General features: G+C 40.4%; 1 protein-coding gene across 1 annotated transcript in view; it reads left to right on the forward strand.

The window, feature by feature from the left end:
* LTBP1 (latent transforming growth factor beta binding protein 1) overlaps positions 1-21,274 on the forward strand; it is a 343,539-nt gene that overhangs the window by 196,828 nt on the left and 125,437 nt on the right. Inside the window, exons 9-10 of the mRNA XM_068129074.2 lie at positions 10,550-10,627; positions 11,175-11,297. Coding sequence (XP_067985175.2) covers positions 10,550-10,627; positions 11,175-11,297 — 201 coding nt within the window. The remainder of the gene's footprint in view (positions 1-10,549; positions 10,628-11,174; positions 11,298-21,274) is intronic.

Consider the following 21,274-nt stretch of genomic DNA (forward strand, 5'->3'; position numbering starts at 1 on the left):
TTTGCCAACGTGAAATAAATGAATACGCTCTCAAATGTGCCGTCCGAGGCAGAGTCTGTTCGCCACGTTCGGCACACGTGATAGCTCGCTGCTCTCTGATTGGTTGAATCGTTTTTTGGACATAGCTCGGTAACTACTTGTCCGATTAATTTCAAACCTTGAAAAGGCACATCCTCGGGTCCCCAGCAATATACCTGGCAAGTTGCAAGTATATCGGACCCGTGGTTGTCGAGAAACAGCGGTCACAGACAAACAAACACACACACAGACACACACACACACACACACAGACACACACACACACACACACAGAGATTGCTGGAATTATAGATAGATGAGTAAAAGAGAAATAACACAAAAAGAAGTGGCCCAAGAGGAACAGAATGGGAAATAATCAGCGTGAGTAGAAGATATCATGGATGGGTGTGCGCATGAGGTAGTGATGGCCATTGCATTTGAGAGGTTGAACCATGGACAAATGTAGACTTTGTCACAATTTGGAGAATAAGGGGATAAACAAGTACAGATACATTCAAAGTACACCGTCCCCATGCCAAATAAATACATATCCTCCAGCTAGCCAAACATCGTGCAGCACATAGAGACGGTATTGGGAGGGAGAGGTGCACAATAATTGATTGATTAATTGCGTTATTAAAATAAAACAAGACCAAAAGTCTAACAGCAGCGTAGTGGGCTTGTAAAATATTATAAACCACAAACACACATGATTAGCTTTTTAAACAATCGCTAATGCAGTTTATAACGTTAAACAAAGATATTTGGAGGAATCCAGACATCCATGAGATAAGTTTTACTCATCGGCGGAGTTTGGGGGAGGGCAGGGGAGTGGGGGGGGGGGGGGGGGTGCAATGCCCCACATTAATTTTTTTCAGTAGTTTATAATTAAGATATAAACATCCCGTATTTAAACGTGAGTAACAATAATGAACAGAAACTGTTCATTACCCCCCCCCCACCCTCCCAAATAAAGAAGTCAAACTACCTCTATGGTTTTACTTACAGAACTGAGCAAAGATATACTGTAATCTATATACTCCACAAGGGTCGGAGTTGTGCTCATTTACCAAGCAGCTAGCTAGCGCTTGCCAAGCCAGCTGTTGCTTAAGGGTTTTGAATGGAGTGCTTGCTCGAATGCTTAAACCACTTGGCGATCTCTCCACAAGAAACTTGGTAAATGAACACACAACCAATGTTCTTGAGAACCGACCATATATCGACTGTAATCTATGTACCCCAAAGAGGAATGACCTTTCCTGCCGCTCTTGAAGTGAGCGGGTGTTTACACCGTAATGACATCATATACGTAATGACGTAGCATGACGGCCGGACACAAAACTTCTACTACTTTAATATATATAAGATATAAATTTAGCCTCCAGTAACGTTGCAGTCACTACAAAGGGATTAGTGTAACGATTAGATTTACTATAATAATAACATTACATTATTATTACAAAAATTTTATTATAAAAAAAAAAAAACCAAGGTGAATTCCTTACCCGCTTTGACACCGCTTCAATCCATCAACTTTCCATTCACGACATTGGGATTAAAGTGTTATAGTTATATTTACTATAATATTATTATTACTGTGAAAATGATACAACTGAAACGACACCACTGTATTAAGAAACCTGGGCTTAATTTGTCTGAAATGGAAGGTGAGTCATAACACCTAAGGCATATACCTACCGTATTGTTGGAAGAGACGTAACGCCGATGCTTTCGATATTTGATGGTCATTTTAACAATCGGTTTGTTTGTGTTTTACACTTAATGAAAAACTTAAAGGTAGAGCATGGCGATTGTGATGTATGACAGCTTCGACAATATGTTTGGCATGAACGGCATATAAATCAAAATGGTGGTGCGTGGAGAGTCAGCCGCAGCACCGCCGTAATGACATCAGACATAATCACATCACCCTGTCATGTGACCAGATTCTCAGTTATGATTGGTATACATTTGAGGGGACATACATACATATACATACATACAGACAGACAAGCACTGTTCTAGACAGCTCTGCCCGATGGGCTACGCCATAAAAATAGTAATCGTAAAATAATTTCTTAATCAATTGGCTAAAAGCATACCTGAACCATCAATGTTTCATCCGAAGCTGTAACTTTTTGAAAATTAATGAAATAAGTCATGAATGGAAAAAATTAAATAATTAATTGATTAACCAATACATAATTAATCGATTAATTGATTAATCAATAAATCAAAAATATCCTTTGTAGCCACATGACTTGGTCACTGTCGTGTCCGAATATCAGCTTCCAAGCTCAAAAGATGCCCGAGCTATTGCCCAGATGAGAAAGAAAATGAATAAATAATAATGGTAAATAATTAAATTATTAATCAATTGGCAAATAGAATACCTAAACCACCACCGTTTCATCCGAATCTCTAACTTTTTGAAAATGAATTAATAAAGTCATTAATTGGAATTTAAAAAAAAATTGATTAACCAATAAATAATTAATCGATTAATTGATTAATCAATAAATCAAAAATATCCTTTATAGCCATATCACTTGGTTACTGTCATGTCCAAATATAAGCTTCCTTGCTCAAAACATGCCTGAGATATTGCCCAGATAAGAAAGAAAATAAATAAGTGATTAATAATGAAAATAAATAAATATTAATTGTAATGTAATTAAATTATTAATCAATTGGCAAATAGAATACCTAAACGACCACCGTTTCATCCAAATCTGTAACTTTTTGAAAATTAATTAATAAAGTAATTAATCGAATAATTAAATAATGAATCGATTATTCAATAAATCAAAAATACCCTTTACAGCCAAATCACTTGGTGATCGTCTGGCCAAATATCAGCTTAATAGTTCCTGAGATATTGCCCAGATGAGAAAGGAAATAAATACATGATTAGTTAATCGATAATAATTAAGTAACTAATCAATTAATTGATTAAACAAAAAAGACTGTTTTGATAAAGTACTCGCTCACTATTGTGCCCAAATTTCAGCTTCCTAGCTCAAAGGATGTCTGAGATATCGCCCGGACAAACAAGAAAACAAACAAACAAACAAAGAAGAAACCGGAGTGGAAACTGAGTACTCCCTTTCAGCGTGCGTCATCGCCGGGCCCCCCTTCAGCGCCTGGTGATGACGTCGTGCAGTGCCTGGAGATGGCATAGGAACGGAGCGGTGTACTATGAATAAATTTAAGTGGGCAACCAGTCTGGATTTTGGGAGGGTGAGCAGATGAGTATTTCTAGCCCCCAGGGTAGAAGTAGGAGTATATGTATACCTCACCGCATGACATCACCCTTTCCACCAATCATCACAAACAATTCACATATGCAGTTCAATTAGAGCAGTTCCACAAAACAAACTCACGTTGTAGTTTACAAAAGAAAAAAATACAGAAACAAATAAGATTATGTAGAATTCCACTCATAACAAGATACGGCAATGGAAATTCTCCAAATGCATTGTGGATAGTTTCCTATAAAGCATGTGGTTTATTTAATCTGGAGCCACACTGGGGAATTTGTTGAGTGAACTACAGGGTATGGAAACTGCTGTAGAGGTCAAATTGCAATGTCATACCATCCAGCATATTATTCCTGACTCTCAGCAATGTCATCCCATCAGGAGAGCACAGTAATGTACTCAGTAATGTACCTTTCCCTGGAGCCATTTGGGCAATTTAGTATCCACTAAAAATGGAGCCAAATTGCAAAACTACGTATATTTAATCGATATTTCAAAAAGAGTTGTAGTGGTCCCTTCAAGATTCTCAATTTTCCAGGTAATACCAAACAATCTACGAGCAACCAGTCATCGATATGTTGTCAGGCAACATAGGGAATTTTGCTACTATAATGCCTGTCTTTGCTGATAACTCAAGACAATCTATATTTTTAATATCCTTTATATAAATTGCTTTGAACATCTGTTGAAAAGTTTTGCGACAAAATCTAGGCTTGTGGAATGGCGAGGTGACAGAGGGAATGAGCTGACGGTGGGGCCACAGATGGATGCACTAAAACAAGGGAAACTAGAACGGCACTCCGTAGAGAGCATAAATGTGCCAGGCTGAACAGTTTACGTTTTGTATCCCAATGATAGGCCGGATCTGGATTCAGACTTGAACCAAAATCTATTCGCCTTGTTCTTGTTGCCTAACCATCTCATCCACCGAGTTTTGTCAAAATCCGTCCCCAACATTTTTGAAATATTGTGCTATGTATCATTTTTGGGCCCATCACTCAATGGTGAAGAATCACTTAAAATTTAAATAAATCTCGTATCCAAATCCATATTTGGATCTTCACCAAAATCGGATTGATTCATCCTTGTCACACACCTGACATGTCCACCACGTTTCGTCCGAATCCGTCCATAACGTTTTGAGATATCTTGCTATATATCGGTTTTGACCCTATCACTCAATGGTGAAGGATCACAAAATTATAGCATCCGGATACGGATTGGGATCCAGATCTTCACCAAAATCTCATTTCATCCTTGTCACATACCCAACCTCTTCGCCAAATTTCGTCCAAATCTGTCCACAACTTTTTAAGATATCTTGTTGACAAACAGACAGACAGACAGACAGAAGTGAAAAAATAACCTCGCCCACCTTTGTTAGCGGATTAACCTCGCCCACCTTTGTTAGCGGCGTAACCTCGCCCACCTTTGTTAGCGGATTAACCTCGCCCACCTTTGTTTGCGGAGTAACCTCGCCCACCTTTGTTAGCGGAGTAACCCCGCCCACCTTTGTTTGCAGAGCAACCTCGCCCACCTTTGTTAGCGGCATAACCTCGCCCACCTTTGTTAGCGGAGTAACCTCGCCCACCTTTGTTAGCGGAGTAACCTCGCCCACCTTTGTTAGCGGAGTAACCTCGCCCACCTTTGTTAGCGGAGTAACCTCGCCCACCTTTGTTAGCGGAGGTAAGTATATCGGTTTAACAAATTAATATCGATGTTGCATTGGTTTGGGATGAAAAACAACAACGAAATAATCTCTTCACTTATTCAGTCTCTTACAGAAATATCCGTTGGTTTCAATCTGCGGAAAAAAATCTCATCAAATCTCATGAGAAATTTCAGGGATCACTCCAGTACGTTTTTCACATACATACACGATAAAGAGGCTTACATTTATTAAATGTTTTAAAATCACATATTACATATTTTACAAGTTAATGGGTCGTCTGTTACAGAATTTTAATTCCTCCCTCTCTGTGTGCGTGCCACATGCATATCCCATTTCCTCTATCTCATCCCAACCCGCTTTCCCTTCTCTCACCACTCTTCTTACACATCCTTCACCCTCCAATCTCTTTCTTATCCTCAGCCCTAGCTTCTCTTCGTTTTTCCAACTTTAAATTATTTAAATACAACCCCCAATCTCCCACTCCTCCCCCTCCCCCTCCCCTTCCCACCCCTGAGTATGCAAATTTAATCAATATATGGCCCTCGATCTTCTCCATGGGGAATTTGCTTTTTCCTTTTCGAATTATCTCATCTTTCTATCCATGTACATCCCTTTTTCCTTCACCTCACCTCCCAAAATCCAGCAATTAATTACTTTCCTCCACCTCACCCAAGGCAAAAATGTATAGTTGGAACTATGGTATATGAGAGTTATACTCTCATATACTATAGTTTGTTACAGTTCTAATTACAGTAGTCTGCAGAGATTAACTACAGTATAGGGGGATGACTGGGGATCCTATCAACTCCCATTTGTGTACTATACGTATCATTGTCCAAGGGCTGGACCTAAATCATTTTAATAGCATCATGCTATCCAATATAATTACAGTAAAACGACACGTGATACATCACATTGTACATGATTCCTCAAGTTGAGAAAATTAGGCTTTTTGTCCTCCATGATGAATAATCCACATCTCAATGGATGTTGCACAACGTTAAAGATTCCCCCAAAATATATTACAATTTTTCAAGATTTTAGATGAGCTCTTGTACAGCCACCAATAATACCAAATAAGGTATTTTTGTCACGTTTATTGCCACGAAGCTTCTTCAAGGACTTGCCATAACTCATGAGACAAAATTGGAAGTGGAGTGTGGGGTGAGCCGTTAAACACCATGTGTGTCCGTGCACACATGACTCCAACAATGTCCTCTGCACAACTGGTGGGTTTTGCAATCACTTCTGTGTGTGTGTCTGTCTGTCTGTCCGTCCAGGCCGTAACTTTTTTTTACCATTTGGGCTATTATCATCAAGTTTCCAACAAAGCTTTGTTATGATAATACGGAGAAGGCAAATTAATAATTTTGTCAAAAGGTCAAAAGGTCAAACATCGGTGTCACATAAAATCTTAAATTTTCATCCAATTGTCCTGGAATTTCAATTTACCATTTGAGTTTTGTCATCAAATTTTCAACAAAGCTTTATTGTGATAATACGGAGAAGGCAAATTATTAATTTTGTCAAAAGGTCAAACTTCAGTGTCACATAAAATCTTCAATTTTCATCCAATTGTCCTGGAATTTCAATTTACCATTTGAGTTTTGTCATCAAATTTTCAACAAAGCTTTATTTGGATAATACGGGGAAGGCAAATTAATAATTTTGTCAAAAGGTCAAACATCAGTGTCACATAAAATCTTCAATTTTCATCAAATTGATCTGGAATTTCAATTTACCATTTGAGTTTTGTCATCAAATTTTCAACAAAGCTTTATTTGGATAATACGGAGAAGGCAATTAATAATTTTGTCAAAAGGTCAAACATCAGTGTCACATAAAATCTTCAATTTTCATCAAATTGATCTGGAATTTCAATTTACCATTTGAGTTTTGTCATCAAATTTTCAACAAAGCTTTATTTGGATAATACGGAGAAGGCAAATTAATAATTTTGTCAAAAGGTCAAACTTCAGTGTCACATAAAATCTTCAATTTTCATCAAATTGTCCTGGAATTTCAATTTACCATTTGAGTTTTGTCATCAAATTTTCAACAAAGCTTTATTTGGATAATACGGGGAAGGCAAATTAATAATTTTGTCAAAAGGTCAAACATCAGTGTCACATAAAATCTTCAATTTTCATCAAATTGATCTGGAATTTCAATTTACCATTTGAGTTTTGTCATCAAATTTTCAACAAAGCTTTATTTGGATAATACGGAGAAGGCAAATTAATAATTTTGTCAAAAGGTCAAACATCAGTGTCATAAAATCTTCAATTTTCATCAAATTGATCTGGAATTTCAATTTACCATTTGAGTTTTGTCATCAAATTTTCAACAAAGCTTTATTTGGATAATACAGAGAAGGCAAATTATTAATTTTGTCAAAAGGTCAAACGTCAGTGTCACAAAATCTTCAATTTTCATCAAATTGATCTGGAATTTCAATTTACCATTTGAGTTTTGTCATCAAATTTTCAACAAAGCTTTATGTGGATAATACGGAGAAGGCAAATTAAAATTTGGTCAAAAGGTCAAACATCGGTGTCACATAAAATCTTAAATTTTCATCCAATTGCCCTGGAATTTCAATTTACCATTTGAGTTTTGTCATCAAATTTTCAACAAAGCTTTATTGTGATAATACGGAGAAGGCAAATTATTAATTTTGTCAAAAGGTCAAACTTCAGTGTCACATAAAATCTTCAATTTTCATCCAATTGTCCTGGAATTTCAATTTACCATTTGAGTTTTGTCATCAAATTTTCAACAAAGCTTTATTTGGATAATACGGGGAAGGCAAATTAATAATTTTGTCAAAAGGTCAAACATCAGTGTCACATAAAATCTTCAATTTTCATCAAATTGATCTGGAATTTCAATTTACCATTTGAGTTTTGTCATCAAATTTTCAACAAAGCTTTATTTGGATAATACGGAGAAGGCAAATTAATAATTTTGTCAAAAGGTCAAACATCAGTGTCACATAAAATCTTCAATTTTCATCAAATTGATCTGGAATTTCAATTTACCATTTGAGTTTTGTCATCAAATTTTCAACAAAGCTTTATTGGGATAATACAGAGAAGGCAAATTATTAATTTTGTCAAAAGGTCAAACGTCAGTGTCACAAAATCTTCAATTTTCATCAAATTGATCTGGAATTTCAATTTACCATTTGAGTTTTGTCATCAAATTTTCAACAAAGCTTTATTGGGATAATACGGAGAAGGCAAATTAATAATTTTGTCAAAAGGTCAAACGTCAGTGTCACATAAAATCTTCAATTTTCATCAAATTGATCTGGAATTTAAATTTACCACTTGAGTTTTGTCATCAACTTTTCAACAAAGCATTATTGTGATAATGTGGATATGGCAAAATAATAATTTGGTCAAAAGGTCAAAGGTCAGCGTCACGTAGAATTATCAATTTTCATCTGGTCATAGCCTGGTGTTGGCTTAGCGGTTAGGGAGCAGGCTTAGGATCCTAGGATCCTGAGCTCGAATCCCGGTCAATCGCTGAATTAACACCAGGAGGGTTGACTCAGCCTGTCATCCTTCCGACGTCGGCAAATTGAGTACCAGCTTGCTGGGATGAATGATCACGGTGTGTACCCAGATTTAGAATAGGTGCACCGTATCCCTGCGCATCGTAAAATGCGACTAAGGGTTGGCGTCAGGAATGGCATCCGGCCATAAAAAAAAAACTGCCTCAAACAGGAAAACATGATTGTCATGGGGCCCGCAAGGCTAACCCCCGCTCCAGAGGGGAAAAATGGCCTTAAAACGATCATTCATCCGATTGACCTGAAATTTCAATTTACCAATTGAGTTTTGTCATCAAATTCTCAACAAAGCTTTATTGTGATAATATGGAGAAGGCAAATTAATAATTTGCTCAAAAGGTTAAAGGTCGGTGTAGTGTCACCTAAAATCATCAATTTTCATTCAAATGATCGGAAATTTTAAGAATTTGCATATTTGGTCACGGAATTGGTTCACAAATAAAAAGCTATAAGCTGATTGGTTTATTTTAAGATCAAAAGGTCAAAGGTCAAGGTTATGTAAAATCGCCAATTTTCACCCGATTGACCTGAAATTTTAAGAATTTGCATATCGGGTCACAGAATTGGTTCACCAATCAAAAGCCAGAGGCTGATTATTTTTTCATTTCTAAACTCAAAGGTCAAGGCTGCATAAAGTCATCAATTTTCATTTTGTATTTTTTATTTACCTTTTTAAACTATTTTTATTATGATTTTTATGCCTCTGCCCCCAAAGGTGCCCAGAGGCATTATGTTCTCGGGTTTCCGTCCGTCTGTCCATACGGGCTAAACCTCGTTTTTCTCAGCAACCACATGTCCAATTGAGGCGAAACTTTCAGTGTAGGAGTGAAACCCATGCAGAATGTTTTTATGATAATTGTGACGTCATAGGTCATGTGGTATGGCAGCCATCTTGGATTAAACGCTTATGATTAAAAATATATTTCTCGGAAACTGCTGAATGGAAAAATTTGAAACTTGCCACATTGTCAAGTACTTCCAATGGGGAACAACAGCATGATAATGATGACATCATAGGTGAAGTGGTATACCAGCCAAAAATGTTTTAATCGAAATCCTTATCCTAAAAAATTGAAATTGCATGCACATGATCTATGACCCATTTGTATTGAAATAGTAAACTTATGACATCATAGGTCACATGGTTTGGCAGCCATATTGGATTTAACCTAACGCCATTAAAAAAAAACACCTCCCAAACCACCAAATCGATTGACTCGAAACTTTATGTTTGTCATTGACTAGGCATGGTGATTAAAAGATGATCACGAAAACATCATTGGTGACAAGGTGTGGCAGCCATATTGGATTGAAGGAAAATATCAAATAATTATATCTCTGAAACCGCTTACACTATCGATGCGAAATTTTACAAATATCATCTAACACCACTGTTGCATATAGTTTGAAAATGATGATGTCGTAGGTCATGTGGTTTTGGAGCCATCTTGGATAGAAAAACGAACCTTATCCAATCAACACGAAACTTCACAAACCTGATCCCCTACACATACATATGCCGAGTGTACATTTTTAAAGATCATATGTCATGTTGTATGGCAGCCATATTAGCTTGAAAGCCAATATTTAAAAAAAATCCCTTCTCTGAAACCGCTTCACTGATCGATGTGAAACCTGTCATGGCTGGTGAAAATGTGATGCTTGAAAATAGCTGAAGGGATTTAAATCAAACTTGTTTATTTCTAGGACAGTGAACGAGGGCATCTGCCCATTGTGGGACTATGCGGAGGCATATTGGCGACACAGTCGCATTGCTCTAGTTTAAACTGTTTACGTTATTTTGACATTTTTAACTGTTTTCGTTGTTTTGAGCATACGGAAGAAGAAGAAGACATCTGAATACAAACGGACGTGGATGGGCTTTGCATTTTAACCTGCCTTCTCGTTAAAAACTTGCAGCACATTACCAGAAATAAAATCTGAACTGGAAAAATTTCCTTTCTTGGTGAGGTCCTATTTTATTAAGTTGTTAACCCCACTTTCCTTTCCCCACCATAACAGACCAAGTGCAACCTGGCATGGCACATCCGATTAAATGTCTTGCTGGTTTCAAACAGGACAGCTTCATGCCCTGTCGTGGTGAGTTCTACCTCTCATGGCCTGTAGTTAGTACCTGGGATATCAGATTTACCTCCTGATGTAAATCAACACATGGTTTGGAGAAAGTCTTGTCATTTTGTTTTCTGCTTGACAGTCATTTCAAATTTAAGTCGACGATTAAAGGTGTGTTGTTTGTTGTTGTTTATTGTTCATACATTTGTAAAAGTTGAGTCTTTCGTTAGTTTGTATGACCATCAAGTCTTATAATCGAAGGTGAAAAGTACAATATTTTGTGCAATTCTTTGTCAAAATCATGTTATCTGTTAATTAATTGAATTGGTAAAGCAGTTTTACATTGCCCCAATTTTTTGTGGGAATGCAAAAGTTTGAAAACTCCCCCAATCTTTCCTGATACCCCAACTCCTTTCTTCTCCTCTCTCAAGCCCCCTCCTCCATCCATTCTCTCCCTTTTTCTTCCTCTTCATTTTTGTTTGTTTTGATGGGTTTTTTTTAACAAAGCAATGATTTAACTTTTCACCCTGAAAACAAAGAAAGCAACTGACAAACCCAGTCCATATTCCCACAGACATAAACGAGTGCCAGATGCCTGGAATTTGCCCCAATGGAAAATGCCGGAACCTGAAGGGAAGTTACATGTGTATATGTGATAAAGGCTACACTCCGAATACCTCCATGCACCGCTGCATATGTGAGTCTCTCTCATCTTGATGTGTTAACCAACAGAATCTGATATCAGCCATTTCACAATATTCCGAATTTTTGGGGTGTTAAATGAAACTTCATCTTTACTGTATGTTTGCTTAGCACCACAACCGCAGCAATACTTGATGATCAACTCTCAAGGCCACACGTGTTTGCGTTGGCCTGTTTGTTATTCCCATTTGAACACATAACTCGTGGTTTAATGTTTTAATTTAATTGATATATCTCGTGTTCATTTGTCCAATGTCTTCTAATACCCTTAGCATCGATTGTGAAATCGCACTGCAATCTCCATGTCTTTTTCCTGCTTGTGAATGATCTCAAAGCTCTCGCACAAGTTTTTAGGTGTTGTAAAATGGCTAAGAAAACAATCTTAACCACGTCTGACATTTTAGGGATTACAATAATCATCTGATTTTCACTTAGATCAAAGCTTGTTCAGGAATTATATATATATATATATATATATATATATATATATATATATATATATATATATATGTGTTACATTTAACGAGTGTGATTTGTTAAACGTCTCAGTTTGTCAGCTAGATGCTGGGCGTTTGTCACCTTGAGACAGACCTTTCAAACTCTAAAATGAGGAGAGGTATTTGGCAAATAATGAGGGACAGACGCCTTTTCAAAACCTTGGCTCCGCACGTGCCCTGACCAAGAAACGACCGCAGAACAAGCCCGCTCTGTTGCTTCATGTGTCTTGGCTTGTTTATGATCAGAGGCAACTTAAGGGGCAAGTTTGCTTTGCAATTTGTCACATGGGCAGTCGAGTAAGGTGAGGCAAGATATCCCCTCGGAATATATGCATACTAGCAGAAGTACCCGGCGTTGCCAGGCGGGGGGGCGGGGGGCAGGGGGAGGGAGAGGGGAGGGAGGGGGAGGGTAGGGGGAGGGGAGGAGGAGGGGAGGGGGGAGGGGGAGGGGACGGGGGGCAGGGAGGGGAGGGGGGGGAAGGGGAGCAGTCAGAAGTGGCAGCTCTTTTACGGAGAATTTATATTTTAAAGGGGAGGGGGGAAGGGGAGGGGGAATGGATGGGGGGGAGTTTGAGGGGGGGGAGGGGGAAGGGGGGAGGGGGGGAAAGGATGGGGGAAGGGTGGGGAGAGTGGGAAGAGGAGCAGTCAAAAGTGGAGCTCTTTTACAGAGAATTTATATCTTAAAGGGGAGGGGAAGGGGGAAAGGGAGGGGGAGGAGGAGGGGAGGGGGGAAAGGGAGGGGGAGGAGGAGGGGAGGGGAGGGGGGAAGGATGGGGGAAGGGTGGGGGAAGGATAGGGAGAGGAGGGGAGGGGGGATACTACAGATAAATACTTATATCTTGTCTTGATAAAGTTCTTCATTGAAGTTAATTTTACTAAACTATTATCAGAGAGTGCGTTGGCACTGTCGACTCTACATAGGGATGACGTGGATAAAAAAATGTCAGCCCCACCCACAGATACAGAACGAAGGTTGGAGTATCTTTTCGTACACTCGTCGTACTTTATCGAGGACACTTGCAGTTTGAGTATATAAAAAGTTTTATTGACACTTCAAGCAAATAAAACAGTAAAAACCACGAGTGTAGACACGTCCTACCGTGTATAAATAAATTCCTCTCGAGAGGCTCCTCCCATCCCCTCTGTCCTGACCCCATTGGTTAGAGGAAAACCACACCAGTTATTTTGGGCATTTATAAGTGCAGGTCAATGTGTGGCCTGAGGCAAGATGAAATCATTACTCTTTGAGAAACGAACAGTAAGACAGAGCTGCAAGATACAGTCAGGGTTACGTAAGACAATATAGGAACACATACAGTGTTTGACATTGCTGACTAAGATATCTTCACACTTTTGCTCCAAGACTGGGTATGCACTGAGTACCATATACCATTGTGTTATTCCACATTGTAAAAATTACAGAAACAAGTGAATAAAATAATTTATGCAAAATTAAAAAGGCAATGTCGGGATGACAAACTACAGTCTAAACAGGTCCCAAACAAGATAGGGATGATGTTGGTTTAGAGAGTATCTAACAGTATTTGCCATCACATAACAATCCCGACATCACTGCCTCGTTTACACTTCATCAATTATTGCTTCAAGCTTCGACAAACACTCCACTGGTTACAACAGTACTTGATTACTCCTGTAGTGCAGCCACATACTGAGACTTGTTGTGTCTGACCTCCTCAGACAATTCTCTGGTTTTCTTTCTTTTCTCCATGCTCATTGCGGAACATACAGTGACACAAAACAACAGAATGACTCATTTTCTCCATTCAAACTGGTTGAATGAGTGATTTTATATTTCACACAACTGCAACTCACCATAGGTGAGTTCAATTCCAAAGTAAAGGAGAATCACCTGCTTGAAATCTAATTATTTCTAACAACTTCTAAAAGGTGCCAATGATATTGTCCGGCCATTTTAGGATTTCTGTGTGGAATAAGCTAAGATTTAGTATTTTTCTCAGCTTGTTTTGTTTTGTTCCACTGCAAACCAAAGAAATACATATGTGGATACCGAAATATTTTTTTATTTCAACAATTTTCTGGAAGAAATGGTGCATTATTTGAAAAAAGTAAAAGGGTGCCAACATTTTTGGCCACGACTGTGTGTATGTGTGTATATATATATATACTAGCTTGGCTCGGCTCGCTGCGCTCGCATCACCACACGTCGTTGCTGAGGAACGGGCTTATTTTAGCTGAGGATAATGACTGTACCTGAGTTGCTGTGTTGTCATGATTTACACCAATCATAATTCAAACAATTATTTTGCACAAATGTATTTGTTGTGTTTGTGATATTACATTTTTATCGGCAATTTAGGTTGAAGATTTAGGTTGAATGTTTTTTTTTCAAGAAAGAACCCCTCAGCACACACATAGGGGAGGGGTAGGTGCAGACTGGAAGTTTGGGACGATTACACCTCACCAGCAAGTAATTTAAAACACCTCACCAGCAAGTAATTTAAAACACCTCACCACCAAGTAATTTAAAACACCTCACCACCAAGTAATTTAAAACACCTCACCACCAAGTAATTAAAACACCTCACCACAAAGTAATTAAAAACACCTCATCACCAAGTAATTTAAAACACCTCACCACCAAGTAATTTAAAACACCTCACCACCAAGTAATTTAAAACACCTCACCACCAAGTAATTTAAAACACCTCACCACCAAGTAATTTAAAACACCTCACCACCAAGTAATTTAAAACACCTCACCACCAAGTAATTCAAAACACCTCACCACAAAGTAATTAAAAACACCTCATCACCAAGTAATTTAAAACACCTCACAGCCATAAAACACGTAATAAAAACACCTCACCACCACGAAATTAAAAACACCTCACCACCACGAAATTGAAAACACCTCACCACCAAGTAATTTAAAACACCTCACCACCAAGTCATTTAAAACACCTCACCATCAAGTAATTCAAAACACCTCACCACCAAGTCATTTAAAACACCTCACAGCCATAAAACACATAATAAAAACACCTCACCATCAAGTAATTCAAAACACCTCACCACCAAGTAATTTAAAACACCTCACAGCCATAAAACAAATAATAAAAACACCTCACCACCACGAAATTCAAAACACCTCACCACTTCGAAATTCAAAGCACCTCACAGCCATAAAACACGTAATAAAAACACCTCACAGCCACGAAATAAAAAACACCTCACAGCCATAAAACACGTAATAAAAACACCTCACCACCGCAAAATTAAAAACACCTCACAGCCATAAAACACGTAATAAAAACACCTCAGCCACGAAATTAAAAACACTTCACCACCACGAAATTGAAAACACCTCACCACCAAGTAATTTAAAACACCTCACCACCAAGTAATTCAAAACACCTCACCATCAAGTAATTCAAAACACCTCACCACCAAGTAATTTAAAACACCTCACAGCCATAAAACACGTAATAAAAACACCTCACCATCAAGTAATTCAAAACACCTCACCACCAAGTAATTTAAAATACCTCACCACCACGTGATTCAAAACCACCACAATGTTATTACAAACACTTCACAACCACGGAAACAAAAGTTTGAGGGAGTCGTTAAGTGACAACACAGACACTGCCCAGATGTGTAGATATATAGATAAAGTTTTCACGAGCCTCGATCTTGTATACAAAAAAAAAAAAGAAAAAAAAAAAAGGACTGTACCCGAGTTGCCGTTTTGTCATGGTTTAAACCAATCTTAATTCAAACAATTATTTTGCACAAATGTATTTGTAATATACGTGATATCACATTTTATAAACAATTGAAATTGAATTTTTTTTTTTTTTCCCCAAAAACATTCAAAAAAAAAAAAAAAAAAAGGAAAATTTTTCAAAACAAATATAGTCTAGTAGGAAGACTAGGTCCCCCTGCACCGCCCGGAGATATACTTCTAATCAGTGTTTCTAGATTGGAAAAAAATGTGTAGAAAATGACTAGCTATGGCCCCAAGCTGAAAAAATGTCCCACATACCATTTTTATGCAAATTACTGCTGCAAATTTTATGCAAAATTATGCAAATTTTATGCAAATTTTTGATGAGGAGTAGAGTTGAGGGGTCTTTGAGGGCTTCATCGAGGTGCTCTCGGTTGCAAGACTGGGTCATTCTGAGAAGCACAGCAGGGTCAGAGATCATGATGTTCTCCTCCTCAGTGAATCTCTCCATCAACAGCCTCTCCATTGCCTCACACACTGTTTTGAGGCAAAAGAGGGACTTTGCGTAGGCCTTTCCACTGAGAACACCTTTGAGAGATCCACTTGTTACTAGTTGTGCCTCAAAGAGAATCTCTGCATATCCAGAACCACGCATCTTGTGTCCAGTGAGCATCCCGATGTAGTTCATGGATGTGTGGAAGGGTCCAATCGTTACTACATGACTAGCAAATTCATTTGGCCAGCGCCAGATGATGGGAAGGGCTTTCATGCAGACACCCAGATCAAATGTATTCAGGACCCATCTCTGACCCACCTCAGCAGTTGCTGCCTCGGAACGCTTCAGTAGCTCACGAACAACTGCGTTGTCTGTGATCGGTTGGTGGATAGGCGTGCAGTAGTCGACTGTTGATTTGCTGGGTGGGGGAGAACCAGTTGCAGAGGTGAAACCCCCTAGCCCAGGCACAGGCTGCAGGCCATTGCCATGCCATGCAGGCACCAGGCACAGACCGATCACAGACAACGCAGTTGTTCGTGAGCTACTGAAGCGTTCCGAGGCAGCAACTGCTGAGGTGGGTCAGAGATGGGTCCTGAATACATTTGATCTGGGTGTCTGCATGAAAGCCCTTCCCATCATCTGGCGCTGGCCAAATGAATTTGCTAGTCATGTAGTAACGATTGGACCCCTTCCACACATCCATGAACTACATCGGGATGCTCACTGGACACAAGATGCGTGGTTCTGGATATGCAGAGATTCTCTTTGAGGCACAACTAGTAACAAGTGGATCTCTCAAAGGTGTTCTCAGTGGAAAGGCCTACGCAAAGTCCCTCTTTTGCCTCAAAACAGTGTGTGAGGCAATGGAGAGGCTGTTGATGGAGAGATTCACTGAGGAGGAGAACATCATGATCTCTGACCCTGCTGTGCTTCTCAGAATGACCCAGTCTTGCAACCGAGAGCACCTCGATGAAGCCCTCAAAGACCCCTCAACTCTACTCCTCATCAAAAATTTGCATAAAATTTGCATAATTTTGCATAAAATTTGCAGCAGTAATTTGCATAAAAATGGTATGTGGGACATTTTTTCAGCTTGGGGCCATAGCTAGTCATTTTCTACACATTTTTTCCAATCTAGAAACACTGATTAGAAGTATATCTCCGGGGGGTGCAGGGGGGACCTAGTCTTCCTACTAGACTAATACCCTTAGGACATGCCGACGGGAGAGATATGTGCATTCCAGAAGTTTGGTACGGTTTCACAAAAGTTTGAGAAAGTAGTTCAGTGACAACACAGGACAACACAGACACTGCACAGATATATATATAGATCACCAAGTAATCTATATATATTTAATTTATATATTGTTGCGGATTCGGTGGGTCGGCGCTCCCCTTATCAAGGAGGGGGGGGGGGGGGTTAATCCCCTTGTCTTTTAAGCTGGCCGTCCCCAATCCTGGAAGCTATGACGCTCCTTCCGGTCGGAATTAGCTCGGGTGATTGGTCAATGAAGTCCCAAATACCTACTTACTAACCCGACCGTAAAACAGGGAAATAACTCCCGCTCGAACCTTGGATGGGATGGTAAATGCCGAGCGGTTAGCGATCCGCGATCTGAGCCGTTAGCAATAAAACGACACCCGATCCTGAGCGGTTCCGAAATCGTGCCACAGGTACTCAATTGAAAGAAAGTATGGATGCGATCGGATTAGGAAAACGAAGAAATAACAAGGTGAATTTATTACAAGCCAAAAGAAGAGGAAACGAAAGGAATATACAAGGAGGAAGAAGAAACAAAAGGACACAGGGCAATCTTATCTATACGGTCTTAACTTATAACCCCAGGACAAACGGACACACTCACACGGAATTGTAGTGGTAGGGGAGGAAAGTCCAGGCAGATGGTCAGGCTCTGCGTCTGGTCCCGACTCGTGCCGTGGTGGTGATGGAAGCAGGCCGGCAGCATGCCGCGTGTCGTTGACCACGAGCGGACCTTACAGATATATCGGGGGGGGGGGGGGGGGGGGGATTGGGATGCGACGCACAGGATAACCGTGTAGGGTGCCAACGCTCTCTCTCTCTTTATTAATGTTCGTCTCAACAAGGCAGTTCGTATCAAAGGGGCGCCCTCACGCAGTTGTTCTTGCACGCAGTCCTTCAAGTCCTTCCAAAAGGAGGCCGCCGAATGAAGTCCCCCGCATGAAGTCCGTTACAATCGATGGTTCCCTGTGCAGTCTTCATCAGAATGTGCTCAGTGGCCATGACCTCCGCGCAGTTCGTAAAAGGGCTCCGCGCTTGCGCTTATATAACGCGCTTTGAGATCAATGCGTGCACTTCGAAACCACGCCCACCAGTGAGCTCATCTCAGCTCTGGTTGGTTGGCGAGGGCTCACCGGCTCCGCCCTTGATGGCGAGTTGACAGGGCCATGCCTCATTCTTGTGGTTCCGCCCCCTTTTTCCTCGAGCTTGACCGCATGGTTAATGGCATTTGTTTGAACAAACTTCAGCTCAACGCAGCGAACGCTGCTGGCAAGCGAAGGCGCATAATAGAATTGGGAGAGAGAGGTTGGAAAGGAAGCGAATGGGGCCTATCTTATTTGATTAATGCAACGCAGATTCAACTATTGGGAACACGGCCTTATCTGACACATAATAAGGAAATAAATGAAATTCCTATGGTGACCTACGTGTTGCATATGGACTAACTATGGGTGCGACCTTTAACCTTTTAAATGATGGAATATTATTTACAAGTATTTACAAAGTGAGGGTTCTAAAAACTGCAACAATATATTGTTACAGTTTTCCTCCGCCCTTTCTACCCTTACCAAGGGGGAGATTAAGCCCCTTGTTCTTTCTGGGCCAGCGTAACCGAGACTTGAAATGCCCCTCCCGGGCAATGCAAGGTCGGGTTTCGGGACCGGTCTCGCACGTACCTAAATGCCTGCGCCGCCGCGGAAGCGGGAATCAAGCCTCGCACGAGCCACGTGTAATTTGGGTACACCGAGCGGATTGCATACCACGTGGTCCGTGCAGTTACCATTAGTATTGGAACCCGATTAGAGCGGTTCTATTCGTACCACGCTTAGTCAATGATGGAAAACACGAGACGGTCGAATAAAGGAAGAACACTATTTAATTACTATTTACACAAGTATGTACAAGTCGGTAGAAAGCAGAGAGACACAGAGCAGCTTTAAGCAGTCTTATATTAACCCCAGACACGGGCCCGATCACACTCACAATGGGAAAATGCAGGTAGGATGGTGTTCTCGCGCTGCCTTGGTTGTCCATGAACGGCTTCGCCTGGCGTGGCTCTCCACGGTCACAGCACGTCCCGCGATGAAGGCAAGCAGGTGGTGGAAGGGACCCTTGTAGCGCATCTCTTGAACAAAGGGCCAGCAGGAAGGTGGGAGGGAATGTACGCATCTCTTGCCGGCTTGGCGGTTTTCCACAGCGCGTTGAGTTACCGGTGCGCTATCACTCGCGTAACCCAATAGAGGCTCGGCCTCAGGCTCACCGAGCATCCAATTTGGTAAGAGCGCTTATAACTTAGTTCATGCACGTCTTCTCTCTTGTACAACACTCAACTCTCACAGAACTTGGTGCAGGCTCCCCTCTCGCAGAACTTTCAAGCGCCTCCCTTCGCAGAACTCGTAACTCTCTCAACAAGCGCCTCTCCAATAACTCAACGCACAAGCTCACCTCTCCCTGAACTGCTCATAACTCTCAACTCTCAACAAAACCCCGCGCTCATAACTGCTCACATAATTTAGTGCAGCTCCCCTCTCGCAGAACTGCTCAACTCTCATCAAAACCTCGGGCTCATAACTGACCCGAACTGCTCGTGGGGGCTTCGCGCAACGGGTTTTATTGCCACGCCCTTAGCCTTCTCGAATGTTCCAACCATGCCCTGTGACGCATTGCCGCAGCCACTCACTTTGAGCCCTGATTGGCAGCTCGCGCTTACCGTCGGCTTCTCCGCCGCCCTCATTCGGTCTTGTCTCGATTTGCCAAGCCTGCCTCGTGTTAATTCACGCCAAAAAGCCAAAGGCAGCATAAGGAGGATAAGGCAATGGAGGCGGCATTAGGCAATGAAGGACCTACTCTCATTATTCAACTCAACGCAAGACTAACACAGGAAAAGGCCTCTGCTCACACATACTAAGAAATAACTGCACTATCACGAGGCTACATGTTGTTGTGTGACTAAACTATGAGGGGGAAATTTAACCTTTTTGTACAAACTCAAAACCGCAACAATATATATATATATATATATATATATATATATATATATATATATATATATATATATATATATATACATACATACTGTTATGTTTATGAGGGCAGAGGGGTAGAGATTGCCTTCGAACAGATAGAATTGTATAAAGTAGCATGGTTCCGTGTATTAGTAGGTAGCCAATCTTTAGGTATTAATAAGCAGGGATACGTCAGCTTGTGGATTGTCCTGTTTGAATGTGTACCATACGGCAGGTGGTGCATGGTAATGGATAGTGAGAGATTGAGTGAAGGAAACATGTGTAAAACCTCCCTGTAAACATCCACCGGGTGGCAAGAGAAGAGCAGAGAGGAGCAATGCACATCGTGGTGTGGCTCTGCCATGCTAAGAAAGAGAGGGTAGTGGAGCTATGACGTCTGTTGAAGGGGGTTGAGCCCAAAAAACCTCGAGGTGTAGTGGGTTATCAAGGGAGACAAGGGAGGAGCTGACAAAAGGCGCAAGAGGATTGTGCTACTTCCTAGGAGAAGGGGGAGGTTTTTGACACGCGGGGCAGGTTTGTGCTAGTTTTGAGTAGAACTGAGAGAGATCTGAGGAGAAATGGTAGTGAGGAGAGTGGTTTTCTGTCTTCTGGAGTGTGTGCTGAGGGGAGCATGTCATACCTTATATTCTCTGGTTATTGTTCTGGTGTCATCCTGCCATGATGTTAGAGTTTGATTCATTGTATTAGCTAAGTGCAAAGGATGCTTGTTTCTTAATTGTAACTGAGAATAACTTGGAAGATTTAATCTGTAGTTTTTTATTGACATTGATTAAATATTTTTCTTTGTTGTCTTTGTACAGTATCTACTTTTGTTAAGACCGATGAGATTCTATTAAGACAGGAATACTCCCTTTACCATTGAGTGCTTAATGTAACTTTCCAGGAGGCAGAATCATAATGTTTTTTTTTCCTTTTCTCAATTTGACGTTCCAACTTGTAGCGAACAAAGCCTTGGAGAAGACCAAAGATGTTTGCTATCGTAC

This window comes from Myxine glutinosa, chromosome 9, assembly GCF_964187855.1.
Source record: "Myxine glutinosa chromosome 9, kmMyxGlut1.1, whole genome shotgun sequence".
Lineage (NCBI taxonomy): Eukaryota > Metazoa > Chordata > Myxini > Myxiniformes > Myxinidae > Myxine > Myxine glutinosa.